Source organism: Microtus oregoni, unplaced genomic scaffold (assembly GCF_018167655.1).
Source record: "Microtus oregoni isolate MIOR12 unplaced genomic scaffold, Mior012 000018F_ref0000195, whole genome shotgun sequence".
NCBI classification, from domain to species: Eukaryota; Metazoa; Chordata; class Mammalia; order Rodentia; family Cricetidae; genus Microtus; species Microtus oregoni.
Window position 1 is genome coordinate 1,445,561 of NW_024543077.1, and position 14,337 is coordinate 1,459,897.

Here is a 14,337-nt window from a genome sequence, read left to right on the forward strand (position 1 = left end):
AAAAGTTAAAAGCTGTCTGGGTACGTAGGTGAGTGGTAGAGTCCTTGCTTGTCATGTGAGAGGCTGTAGATTCCATCCCCAGAACTACAGAAAATAAAAGAAAGCTACTTACGCCATATTGATTTATTAAACGTTTACAGAAGCCCCTATTCTTTGTCAGGCCCTGTGTGGAGCCGTCAGACAGTCTTACAGAGGATAGGAAGGCACATGCATTTACAGTTCAGTGCGCTGTAAACATCATGAGGTCAGGATCTATGTCTGTCTTACTAATTGATTTGTCTTTGGCGCTCAGCAAGTTCTGACATTTGCTAAACATTTATTGAATGAAAAGTTGGATGTGTCAATGAACACATCTCGTTATTTAGAGCAAGAATTGGAGAGATGAAGATATTTCAGATAGAAAATTATATGCGTGGGGGAAAGAGGTTCAGAAGGTATGTGTATTCTGGGAACTGCTCGTAGTTTGATATCTCTGGAATATAAAAATGTGCCGGAAGAGAAGTTGGCGGTGAGGAAGCATGGGAAAATAGGCCAAGTCAAGTAGGAGTTTGGCTTTCTGTAAAAGGTAACGAAAGTTTAAAGGGTTTTGAAGAGGAGGATAGTACAGAGCACAGGACTGAGCCACTGGCAAGCCTGGCTGGCTGCAGAGTCATTTTCCCCGTTGGCAGTTACAGAAAGAGCAGCGAGCCAGCCTGGTACTTTGCAGTGTCTTGGGTCCTTTCTTATTCATTATCTCTTTCGTTTTTCACAGCAGTGTAGTGAAGCAGACTGTAGCCCTCGCTTTATAGATGATAAAGCTGAGACAGAGAAAGGTTAACTGCTGTGCACATTCGATTCCTCCGCTGCCCGCTTTCCTCCCATTCATGCTGCGCAGCGTCAGCTGGAAGAGCTGTGTTTAAACGACAGGGAACGCGTTTGCAACTGCACTCTCTGCGAACAATGAATTATTGATCAGTGGATTATTGAAGGAAGGGGCTCAATATAGTGGAGCTGTGACCTGTGGGTCAAGCGCCTTCATGCTTTATAAGAAGAGGGTGTTATCTATTATTTAGTGGCTGCTCTGTGCCAGCCGCTGTGTTAATATCTTCATCCTTAGCGTAATTAATCCTCACAGGTACCTGGGAGGGCGGTGCTGCTGTCCTCCTTTCCTGGGCAGAACAACAAACCTTCCTAAAGACTCACACTAAGAACCATTTTAGAAACCAGTTGTGGAATCAGCCTGTAAACCCAGCACTTGGGAGGTGGAGGCAAGAGGACCAGAGATTCAGGGTTGTCCTTGACTACATAGTAATTGACTACATAGTAATGGCCTAGGTGATGTGAGACCCTATCTCAGAAAACAAAACAGTTCCAGGGCAGCCTAGATTCAGAGTGAGTGTCAGGGCAGCCAAGGCTACACAGAGAAACTCTGTCTTAAAAAACCAAAAACACAAGCCGGGCGGTGGTGGCGCACGCCTTTAATCCCAGCACTTGGGAGGCAGAGGCAGGCGGATTTCTGTGAGTTCGAGACCAGCCTGGTCTACAAGAGCTAATTCCAGGACAGGCTCCAAAACCACAGAGAAACCCTGTCTCGAAAAACCAAAAAAAAAAAAAAACCCAAAAACACAAGAAAGGGAAGGAAGGAAGGAATCCCCTGAATCTCATGTACTCCAGGCTTTTTTTCCCTTTACTGAGTCAGGGAAAGGTCTTTAAAGGTGACTGCAGTAAGTAGCAGCCGTGGTGTTGGTGTAGGAGAAGAGCCCCGTGGCTCAAGCCATATGGCTTAGAGGATGACACCTGCCTGGTTAGTATCTACAATTAGAACCGCTCAGACGGTCAAGGACATTTCCCCAGAACTCCCTGTTCCATATTTCCTTATTAGTCACACACTGAGGATGTGATTTTATCATGCTGGCATATTACTTATTTCTCTACTGGCTTATACACATTGTTTCTTTTCATTTATGAAATAATCAAGCAGAATTACTATCTCTTATGTTATAGATTAAGAAAATGTGGCACAGACAGATTATGAGTTGTTCCCTACTATTGAGTTAATAGAGTCAGTTAAAAAAAATTCCATTCTCCTGGACATTCATGTATTTACTCATTTCATAAATACTTCCTCATCATTTTCTTTGTGGCAGAGCACAGGCCACACAAAAGTGAACGTGTCTGCCTAGACCTTGAGAAGAGTCTGATGGTGACCTGGGGCAATAGGAGCCAAAGGAGAGGGTTGCAAGAATAATGCCCATTCGGGTCATATTTGGTTTGTGGTTTGTTCTTTCTGATACTTGAGGGAAGTTTACACACGAGGTCCTAGAGGTTTGCTCATTTAGCAAACACGATCTTGTCGATCTCTTTCAGCTTGAAATGTCGTTATCTGCGTCTGGGATCTGACTCTTAAGATTCTGTGGTATTTTTATGGCTGACTCTTATTTGTAGAATTCATACTATCCAGGTGTGGTGGTGCATATCTGTAGTCTTATTCAGGGGGCGGAAGCGAGAGGGTCATCATAGGGTCAGGCGTTTGGAAGAAGGGAGACTGGGAGGGGTGGCTGTTTAGACCCCTGGTTACAATGATAAAGTATAGAAAATTCAAAACTGTTTTTTTTCTTTCTGTTTATTTTCTGCTCATTATAAAGAGTGAAATTTATAAACTAAGAAGAAACTGAAGTTCTAAGGATTTGTAGGAGGCAGGTAGGGGATCTGTAAGCTGACCACAGTTTCACAGCTTTAGGTGGGAAAAGGAAGCATCCAGAGTGCGTGGATATTGATGACCGCACAGAAGTGGAGACTCTGAGGCCAATGAGGCTTTCGTAAGGGGGGTGGGGGCCAGAATTGAGTTCCTTCTAGAAACTAGCAGACCCGGTTTCTGAAGTTCTTTGTCCTCCAGACCAGATAATTTTGTCTTTTCTGTATAGAATGTGAAGACTGTGTCTGAGACCCCCGCGGTGCCGCCGGTGTCGGAAGATGAAGATGATGACGATGATGCTACCCCACCTCCAGTGATCGCTCCTCGCCCAGAACACACAAAATCTGTGAGTCTGGTAATCTGGAAGGATGTATGGTTCATTCAGATAAGAGGCGGATGGCGGTCCTACAGCTCAGAGTCCAGTGTAGGGGTCCATAGACCTCAGAGCTGGTACAGTCGCTGAACTACATTTGTTTCTCCTCTCCTTTTTTGAGACAGCTGCTCACTGTGTTGTCCAGACTGGCCTTGATTTAGCGTGCTCCACATACCTTACTCACCCAGTTGCTAAGGTTACAGGCATGTGCTGCGATACCCAACTAGACCACTGATTTGAAGGTATTTCCTGTGTGATTAGAGAGAGTAGTGGATTTGTTACTTCAGCTATTCCTAAAGTCCCCTAGGTAATTGGAGTTTATGCTGGTCTAACCTCAGCTGCGTTCACGCTGGTCTAACCTCGGCTGCTCCCTTGGCTTTTGCAGATGTGACAGGGAGATGATATGGAGAATTGATGCATTTTATTACATAAATTATTCCAGTCTTTTAGGGGGCAGGAAATTACCTTGCCAAAGGTTTTTTTCTTTTAAGGTAAATATGCAGTGTTTAGCCCCTCCAGCGTCTTTGACGATGCTGACAGACCCAGGGGAGTTTATAAATACATTAGTGCTATTAATACGCTGGGCATTAGCAGTGCATTCTGATGCCGGATGCTGGTAGTGATTTCTCCTTTAACTTCCTCTGAGGTTCCTGCATTTCAGAATAGCTTCCGTCTCTCCCGCACTTTTATTTGATTTAGTATCACTGAGCGGTGCTCGCCCGTCAGATGGTTCTCTCAAACACTACTGATGTTGTCTCGGCTTTTTATTATGAGGAGAACTCCATAATGAAAGAACCATTAGGGCTTAAGCTCTGTGCTGATTGAATGACTAATGGAAGATGCTGTGGAGGAAATCCAATTAGACGACCTACCTCTTAGCCTGAGAACCTACAGAGAGAATTGTCGGATTTCCTTGTCTGTAGGTCAAATTTACCTTTAGGAAAATAGCCTTCTAAGTCAGTGAGCTGTCAATATTTTCCATTGATGTGTCCTGTTTGTGGTTTGTAGGCAAATTTATTTAAAATACTTTTCTCTCTAAACCTTTAATTCTCTCTCTCTCTCTCTCTCTCTCTCTCTCTCTCTCTTCGGATCATCTATCTATGTGTGTTATCTGTTATCTATCTTTTTAATACCTGATATAGTTTTTGACACAGGGATCATAGAGAAGGCAGTAAATATTTAATAAAAGAATAGATTGATAAATTTGCTTTTCTTAGCATTCTTCTCTGAAAAATATATCGTTAGTTCCGATTTATAGAAGAAGCAGGTGAGATATAGAGAGGTGAATTGGTCTATCCACACTTAGCAAGCAAAAGCCAGGGTTTGAAAGCGGATAATTAAATCCAAGTCCAGGTCACACTCCACAGTAACACATATACCACATTTGTGTGTAGACCTACACTGAAGCCAGTTAAGGATAATGTTATAGAGGGAACAGAGAGGATATCTTTCCTCAAGGATCCATAGATAGAGAAGCAAAGAAGGTTAAAATACCCGGGGTGTAATTGCTCTACAGGTTCAAAAATAAAAATTGAGAAATCATTTTTCTGGAGTGGTCAGAAAGCCAGTCTAGTTGAAAGATCTGATTCTCCAGACTTTTACGGAGAGTTGTCTAACTAAGGCTGCCACTAACGATTCTTGTACTATGAAAGTGAAACAGGCCATTTTACCCAGGGCAATAGGTTGGGTCTCACAGGAGGAATAACACAGGTTTTGACATATAAGAAAGACTGATCTGGGAAGTGGGAGGTTCCTGGGGATATTCTAATTGGAACATCTAGAAGAGGGTCTACTACGCTAACAAAAGGCTGGTTTTGTCAAAAATCTCCTGGTGATTGTGCAGGTATATACACGATCCGTGATCGAACCACTTCCTGTTACTCCAACTCGGGATGTGGCTACGTCCCCCATTTCACCTACTGAGAATAACACTGCTCCACCAGATGCTTTGACCCGGAATACTGAGAAGCAGAAGCAGAAGCCTAAAATGTCCGACGAGGAGATCTTGGAGAAACTACGTAAGCACACTACAGCTTTTTTGATCCTTCCTTTGGTCTGTGGCTGCTCAGTTGTTGATGTGGGACGGTGCTGTAAAGATCTGGATCCTAGGTTTCCGCCATGTCCCTGGTAAGGCCCTGTGTAGCGCCAGAGCTATGGAGCCCACTGCTCACCATCTGAACTTTGACCTTCTGTATATCCCCAGCTCTGGGTATGCACTGCCTTAGGATACACAGGGACATAATAGGAGAGAACGTGGGGTAAAGACATGATAAGTAGCTGTTATTAGTGGATAGTCTAGAGTATCGCATGGAGAAAGATTGAGGTATTGATTCTACCTGGTGGCAAAGACCGTTCTTGTTGATGGCTTCCTAAGGAGAAGACTGCTGAGCCATCGTGGATGTAGAAAAAGAAGGAAAGAGAAACCAATGTTTATGAACCTGTACTGTGTAACAAATGACAAGCAAGAAAGATACTTTCTTGAATTTTTAAGGTTTTTTTTTTTTTTTTTTTTGGTTTTTCGAGACAGGGTTTCAAGTTTTTTTATAGTAACTCTGTGAAGGTACCCATGATAACCTTCATTTCTGAAGTTAAGGTTTTTAAGTCCCAAAGATTCTAAATACCGGGCCCTGGATCACAGAGCTGCACAGCGGACAGCTGAGGGCAGATCGAGCTGGGATTCCGTAAATAGAATGTGTCTTGACGCTTACAATCAGGTCTAGGGGTTTTTGTTTTGTTTTGTCTTTCTTGGAAGAACCAACTATTGGAAAAGGATTTGACATGACTGGTTTGACCAAGCCTGTATACTCACATTGCTTTCTAAAGCTGAGGTTTCTGGTTCCTTAGTTTAGCAACTTCCTGTTTCTTCTAGCAATTCTTGTTTGACCTTTTTTATTTGTTTGTTTGTTTAGTTCACCGTCTTAAAAGAGTTGCCCTTGAACTAGGTGGTGGTGCACCTTTGTAGAGACGTGTGGATCTCTGTGAGTTCAAGGCTAGCCTGATCTATAGAGCTAATTCCAGGACAGCCAGTGCTGTTACAGAGAGAAACCCTGTCTCTAAAAACCAAAACAAAACAAAACAAAATGAAGCAACAACAACAACAAAAAACAAAATAGTTGCCCTTGCTAGGGCCTTCCTAGCTTTAATCATGTGTACTCAGAAGGTCCCCTTACAGTAAATACAATGTGTTCTAGAAAGCAGACTTCCCTGGACAATTTCCTGCTGTCTTTGAGCCTCCTTACCCCCTCACACCTTTTAAATAGTGACACTTTTAACTGATTTATTTCAAATTGAAGTACATACAGTGTATGTGAGAAGTACCAGATCCTAGTGAGTGAGGTATCAGTGGAAAAGCTAATTGCATTGAGAGCCTGGAAACCAAACTCTGAATCTTAGCTCTGGCGCCAGTTTACGTATGGCTGTGAGGAAGCATCTTCCCTCTGTGGGTGCAATTCTCTCCTCCAGAATACAGGTGTGAGACCCATGGTCTCTCTCATGCTTCTGTGCCTTTGATTTAAACTGTCCCCTGCTACAGAGCTCTCTTGGCCTTCTTAACCTCCCTGAGTTGTACTCATAATAAAGGCAGCCCAGCTAGCGCCTTTCTGAAACCTTTCCAGCCTGTTTCTCTCCCTTTTCTCTGTCCCCTGTGCTTTGAACATTCATCACAGCAGTGCTCTGGAGAGTAATGACTGTCTTAAGTGTACCTTGTCTTCCTCTTTTTTCCAGCACTCAGCATAGAGTCTGGTAAACGTAACAAACGAGTAAATGTTTAATGAGTTAATTTAAAGTGAATGAGTGGCTCTTAGAGGTTTAGAAATGGAATAAAATACTGTGAATAAACACGATCAAAGATATAAGACTTTTAGTTGTAGCCAGGTGATAGTGGTGCACGCCTTTAATCCCAGCACTCAGGCACAGCCAAACGGATCTCTGTGAGTTCGAGACCAGCCTGGTCTACAAAGAGAGTTCCAGGACAGCCAGGGCTGTTACACAGAGAAACCCTGTCTCAAAAAACCAAACAAACAAAAACAAAAAGGGCCGGGGGTAAACAATTTCTGGTTTGGATTTACTGGGGGGAAGTTAATGGTCTGGTTTGGATGCTTTGGGGGAACTTGGCACAGTTCTGTAAAACTTGTCAACTTAGGGGTTTAAGAGGATCGTGGGATCTCTTGTGAATCTTGATCTGGAACAAAATGATTTATGGTTTCTGTTTCTTTCAAAGGGAGCATAGTGAGTGTGGGCGATCCTAAGAAGAAGTACACACGGTTTGAGAAGATTGGACAAGGGTTAGTAGGGCGTTGTTTCCTCGGAGAAATGACTTAAGATTGTATGTACTGGCTTATATGAATTTACTTGGGTTTTTTTTTTTTTTGTCTCTCATCAACCTTGTTCTTCTTTTTTACTTTTTTTTTTTTTACCTATTTGTTACATTAGATTGACTTCCAAATTTTTCAGAATTGTGCTTTATATGAGAGATGTGTTATGATCTGACCATGCTGAAGTAGCCCTGCAGCAAGAGAAAATGAGACCTGTTTTTTTAAGCATAAATGAAACCAGCTTCCCGAACTATAAATGATTTTCCATATTAGCTCTGTTTGCCTTAGTACTGAAACCTGCCATCACTAATATGAAATTTAAGATTCAGATATGTAGACTTTCTAGTAATGGGATGGGACCTATTTTTCCTAGGTGGATGACAGAATTCATGACTTATTCTCCAGGTTCATCTCTATAACCCATATTCTGTCCTATCAGTAATGAACTCAGCACATCTTAGCTGAGTTTTTGTTGTGTGTTGAGGAGTGTGAATTGGCTATGAATCTGGCAGTCTCTGTCCTCAAGGATCTCAAGTCAGCTAGAGATAGAAAGGCAGAAGAATTATAGTGTAGAAGTCTCTCTTTGACTGGAAGGAGGTCAAGTGGGACAAAGAAAGAGGGAATGTTGGGACTGGAGAGATGGCTCAGTGGTTAAGAGCACTGACTGCTCTTCCAGAGGACCCAGGTTCAATTCCCAGCACCCACATGACAGTTCACAAATGTCTGTAACTCCAGTTCCAGGGGATCCATCACCTATGGCAAAACATCAGTTTTTTTAAAAAAAGATTTGAAAGAGGGAATGCTGCAACAAGCTTAGTAGTGAACATAGGTCATATACAAACCTAAAAATCAGATTGTACAATTAAAACTTAATGCAGAAAAACTTAGGTAAATGTACCTCTATATGAAATGTAGAGTGAAAATAATGAGTTTCTATGAATATGCCCAAAAAACCCCATGAAATTTAAAAGAAACTGAAAAAATTAAGTTCAGCTCATACTCAGCTCTCAGTAGAAGAACACATTGTTAATAATTGAAATTTTTTGCCTTAATTTTCTTAGGCTAACAAATTTCTGAAAATGTGTTAATGAGTTGTAAAATATGGGGATGGGTGATCTTTTGCATAGCATTTTATAATCTATATCTGTTACTTACATTGAGTTTTAATTTGATCCTCAAATCAACTTTTGTCTGAGCAGATGTCATTTTTCCTGATCCAAGTCTTTTCCACTAGAGTCCAAACTGGTAGAATATAGCTTGCATATTGAGAAGAAATTATTTTCTTTGCCTCAATAGTGAAGATAGCATTTTTGTTTTTAGGTAATTAAATTGAGTTATTTAAGAATGTAGCAAAAAGGGCTCATGGGCAAATTGCAGCTAGTTGGATTCCTCTGGGTTTGAGCTTCTTTATCTGTAAATTTGGAGGATTGTGGATTAAGGACGTTTCTCCTCTAAAACATGCCTTTTAAAAAAATAGATGTTGGGCTGGAGAGATGGCTCAGAGGTTAAGAGTATTGCCTGCTCTTCCAAAGGTCCTGAGTTCAATTCCCAGCAACCACATGGTGGCTCACAACCATTTGTAATGAGATCTGGCGCCCTCTTCTGGCCTGCAGGCAGACACACAGACAGAATATTGTATACATAATAAATAAATATTTTAAAAAAATAGATGTACAACCCAGACACAGAAAGACAATTATCACATGTTCTCACTCATAGGTGGGTTTTAAACATAAAGCAAAGAAAGCCAGCCTCCAAAGCACAATCCCAGAGAACTTAGACAACAATGAAGACCCTAAGAGAGACAAACAGATTTAATCTACATGGGAAACAGAAAAAGACAAGATCTCCTGAGTAAACTGGGAGCATAAGGATCTTGGGGGAGGGTTGAAGGGGGAGGGGAGAGACAGAGAGGGGAGCAGAGAAAAATGTAGAGCTTAATAAAAAATCAGTAAGAAAAATAGCTGTACAACATCTATGAAAGATTTTTCTGCTTTATCTCACAGGTCTGCCAGGGCTAGGCAAGAATGAAATATTTATTAAGCACTTTTGTTAACATTGTATTCCATAATTTAAACAGTGCCCCACCAGTTGGATGTGTTGGTTTGGTACTGTTATAATTTCTAAGACCTGGAGACTGTTAAGCCGTCTGGTCTTGTATCTGTGATAGAAATCATGCCCTACCTGGTCTGCCCATGTAGCTTTCTAAAACTTTGTACACACAGAAGATAAAATCCCAAATGTTTAGTCTCTGAGACGCGACTGTGTTTGCGTTTTAGGATGGTGTCTATATCGTACTGGAGAGATAACTCAGTGGTTGAGAGTAGGTTCGTCTCCTGTCCCCCACATGGTCCTTACAAACATCCGTAATTCCAGTTGCAAGAATCCCATTCACACTTCTGCCTTCCCAGGGACCAGGCACACACACAGTGCACAAATGTACATGTAGGCAAAATACTTAGACAGGTAAATATTTAAGAATTTTTTTTTTTTTAAAAAGAACGGTATAAATTGGCAGGAGTGCAGAGGGCTAGGGCCAGGAAGATAGATACACATTCTGTGACTAAAGCTCTCTGGCAAAGCTGGCCAGCGGTAAAGGAATAGCTACCAGGGAGCCTTCCAGACCTCAGATGATAGCCAGATCGTGTAATTTCCCTTGACATGCCTGTGGCTCGGCTGCCAAGGAGCGGTGGTGAGGCTGTGGGGACCATAGTTTCCAGCTGCAGGCATTTTCCAGCCGTCTTTTCCTCTTGAATTAACCTGACTTTTGTGGGACGCATAACTTCTGGATTTGCTGGGAACATCTTATAAAAGACCAGAATTTAAAAATGTCTGCAAATTGCACCGTATATACGTGACATATGGTATACATAATGGTGTGTATAGAACACAAATTTTCTAGACATATATAGGATTCGCGATTTTAGGCATAAGATGAAGGTTTTAATTGTTCCCTATAGTGTTATATAGCATTATTTCCACCCATCTCTTCCACTTACCCCATCTCTTTCTTTGAGTGTGTCTAATAAATACCTACATATTTGCATGCTTTGGAGCGAGTCTTACTTTGAGGATGAGGTGGAAATAATCTCAGATTTTCTAGAAGTACATATGTTTGGAAAAGTATATGCAGTATTGTTTTATTTTTGAAAAAAACTAAAAATGCATTTCATTTAAACCGTAGGAAATGAAACTCTTTTGATCAGTTACGGTTGAAAAGTGATTTTAAAGTATCCTTTAATGCGGAAGAGAAGGATGCTGCAGAACTATTTTAGGCTATTCAGTGTGGGTTGGCCAAGTTTTCATAGTTTTTAAAAATCAGTTACACTTTTTAAAGATTAGCTGTGGAATAGAATCTTAAAAGCTGAATATTGATTCTTGCAGCTAGCTGTGCCCTACCACTTTTTTTAGGGTCTTGCCCCTCTTCCTCCCTTGGCTTACTGAGTTACAGGATTAAAGGCAGACACTACCCAAACAGGCCATAGTTGTAGTTTTTAATGTAAAATTTAAGAGAAGGTAGCATACATAAGCATATTACTCAGGGAATTTTCAAAAAGTGAATGCATGAGTGTAAGCTGCATCCAGGTCAGTAAAGAGAACACTGATACTCTGAAAGTCCAGATTTTAATAAATATGTATAAGCCATTTCCCCACCTCATTCTGACCTGCTCCTCGGTCTCCATTTCCCACCCCTCGCTCCCAGTCGAAGGTGTAAGAAATGAAAGCGAGTCCTCAAAGGTAGCAGAGAAGAGGAGGCAAGCAGGTGTAGGAAATGAATGTCTGAACTCTTGGTCCACTGCTTCACTAAACTCCTACGTACGTGTACAGGTAAAGCTCAGAGTCAGACGTCGCTTGAGATCAAACAGTAGGAGTTCTCGATTGGGTGAGGCCTTCCTTCTTCACGGCCACACACTGCCTTTCAGATGTGAGAGTGGGCATTGCAAAGGAGGATTTACCTTCGCTGCTTTTGTTAGTGTATTTCCAGGTTGTGTGTCAGGCTGCATAGACAAATCCTGCATCGCTGAACACTCTGTTTATTTTCCTCCCTCTCTTTATCTTTTCTTCAGTGCTTCGGGCACGGTGTACACTGCGATGGATGTAGCCACAGGACAGGAGGTGAGTATTCACCACCAACTGTTGGGCTTCTGCGGTGTTTGGTTTTAATGTGGGATTAATCTTACCCTTCCCTCCCTGCCCCCCTCTTTTCACCTTCCTTCCTTCCTTCCTTCCTTCCTTCCTTCCTTCCTTTCGTTGTTCGTTCGTCCCTCCCTCCCTCCCTTTCTCCCTCCTTCCTTCCTTCCTTCCTTCCTTCCGTCTTTCCTTTCTTTCTTGTCTTTCTTTTCTTTCCTCAGTGGGAGATTTCTAGCTTCTTTCTGTACCATGCTAGGCTCAAATAGTAGACTAATATGAGACTTAAAATTTTTGCAAAGTCTTCCAAAGATCAAGTGTGGAGAGCAGGTGAGAGGAGGAAGAACGGACCGTGTAAGCCAGGAGACTGTTGTGAAAGATGATGTCATAGGAGTACGTAGACCTGAGAAGTAGTTAGCAGTGACTTGGTCTAACTCAGCGGTAGAAGGTGAAGGCAGCTTCCAGGTGTGCAGTACTGTACAAGGAGAAAGAATAAAGTCAGAGGTGTAAGTATAGCAAATGTAGATCCTGCCTGAGATCTTACTGAACTGCCTAGGTAGAGGAGATTTAAACCCATGGCTGTCAGCTTCTAATCTAGTAACTTTCAGTTCTGCTCCAGGTCCCACTGGACTTTGGGGCCCTCATTTATTTGGAGGTACCTCTTGGTCCTTATTTTATTAAGCCATGAGAACACTGGCCTTATTGCTAAAGCCCTCTGACCCAAGATCAGCAAAAGGAAGCCATGAAGCGGATAACAAGTAATTGGAGGCTCCTTGTAGACTGCCCCTGGCTGGCTACAGCACAGGAATGCTGGCAGGTGGGTCACAGTTAGTATCACCTGGGAGAAATGTTTAGTTAAAGGAGTATTGAAACTCAGAAACTGAGAGAAGAACCTCTCAGTTATGTTTCTCTGAGAGAGGCTGCCCGGATCTACTTGTATGTTTTTGAAATTCTGGTCATCAAAATCTTGTACTCTTGTTTTCTTGGCTTCTTGTTAACTTTTTAGAAGTGTAAAAGTCAAATACTGATGTTGTGTGAGAGTGAGTCAATTTTCAAGATCACCAATATGGGAGCTGGAGAGATGGCTCAGCAGTTAAGAACACTGGCTGTTTGCCCCTCAGTTGGGTGACTTGCAACAGCCTGCACCTCCATCTCTAGGGGGTCCAACACCCTCTTCTGGCCTCAGCAAGCACTACACTCATGTACACAAACCCATACACAGATACAAACATAACACTCATAATTAAAAATGAGATCTTAGCTCAACGGTGGTGGCACACGCCTTTAATCCCAGCACTCAGGGATGTAGAGGCATGCAGATCTCTGTGAGTTTGAGGCCAGCCTGGTTTACAGAGTGAGTTCCAGGATAGCCAGGGATATACAACAGAGAAGCCCTCTCTCGAAAACAAAACAAAAACTTAAAAAATAATTAAAATCCTTATTATAGTTAAGAATTAATTGAGGTGGCTAGAGAGATAGCTCAGCAGTTAAGAGCACTGTCTGCTTTTCCCGAGGACCTGGGTTCAATTCTCAGCACCCACATGGCAGCTCACAACTGTTTGTAACTCCAGTTCCAGGGGATCCAGCACCCTCACAGATATACACACAGGCAAAACAGCAATGCACATAAAATCAAAATAAATAAATTATAAAATAAAAGAATCAGTGGAGAAGTTAAAGACATGGGAGCTTGCCTAAAGTTATTTCTGTTAGCTTGGGTGAACTGTTTGACCTTTTTCTGCCCAGATGATCAGGGTCTGAGTTAGAATTAAGTCTTGTGTGCTTTGGGCTGCAGCGTCATAGCAGAGCTAAGGGTAGGTGTTAGGGACTTCACCTACCATGTTCCTGGTCTCTTGGGCCTTGTAACCGTTGAAGGAAGACAGACAGGTGATGGTTGAAGCCCTGGAGATGGCAGTGTGAGAGTGGGACCACAGGAAAGAGAAACTTGACTCTGCTGTGCGCTTGTCTCGTGGTAAAAAAGCTATGAATGGAAACAAATCCATTAGCGTGGCTAACGCAGTGTGATCAGGACGGCCTTGCTTCCTGCCCAGGGGAGTCTAAATCTGTGTGAGGCCAGGGTGTTCTCCAGCTCAAAGAGGGGAGTTCCTGTCCGACCCATATAGATGGATAGCACTGAGTGCTGGGAAATCTTCCCGTTAGAGATCAATCACTTTTCAAGCTTAATTTTAAAGGTAATGTGTTTAATAGCAGGAACGATTGGAGGTGCTTTAGGAATTGTACTGGTCTGAGAGCTGCGATCGTGATGCTAGGCGGTTTTCTTACGTGCCTTGGCTTTGGGTCTGCACCTGAAAATGCAGCGTGTTCCTTCGAAGCGTTGTTGGGTTTGGCTTTGATAAGCACAGTAGGAAGCATGGTCCTCATTCTCGCTGTTCTGTGCCAGGTGCTGATCAGATTCATTGCTGGCTGCCTTTATTACTTAAATCTTTGACTTACAAGTGAATGACATGTCTATTTTTTCTGTACTCAAAATATATTTTGACTCAAAATAGAAATCAAAGTAGAATTGTGGTTATTATTTTCAGTACATTTATAAAGAGATTTAGGTTCATAAAACCAGCAGTTAGTCAAATTCGGAAATTGACTGTCACACCTAAAGCTTAGATCTCTTAGGTCAAGTCCAGTTTTCTTCTTTTATAGGAGTGGTATTGCCGGTCCTAGATGGACAGGGTTTTATTCGGTCAAGGCCTGTAGGCAGAGCCCTCGAGCCCAGTAGAGGTGGCATAAGGGGTTCTTGGTATCCTGCCCTAGCCTCTGTTTGCCTTCTCCCTTGCTGCTGCCTCTCATGACCACAGGGAGGTTCGCAAGCACTCGCTCATCCTCCAGGGCGG

The 14,337-nt window shown here is 42.4% G+C and overlaps 1 protein-coding gene across 4 annotated transcripts in view; it reads left to right on the top strand.

Annotated features, from left to right (window-relative positions):
* LOC121458901 (serine/threonine-protein kinase PAK 1) overlaps window positions 1–14,337 on the top strand; it is a 79,439-nt gene that overhangs the window by 52,049 nt on the left and 13,053 nt on the right. For all 4 annotated transcript variants that reach the window (XM_041668275.1, XM_041668276.1, XM_041668273.1 and 1 more), the window contains exons 6-9: window positions 2,904–3,020; window positions 4,891–5,065; window positions 7,267–7,330; window positions 11,428–11,476. In XM_041668275.1, coding sequence (XP_041524209.1) covers window positions 2,904–3,020; window positions 4,891–5,065; window positions 7,267–7,330; window positions 11,428–11,476 — 405 coding nt within the window. The remainder of the gene's footprint in view (window positions 1–2,903; window positions 3,021–4,890; window positions 5,066–7,266; window positions 7,331–11,427; window positions 11,477–14,337) is intronic.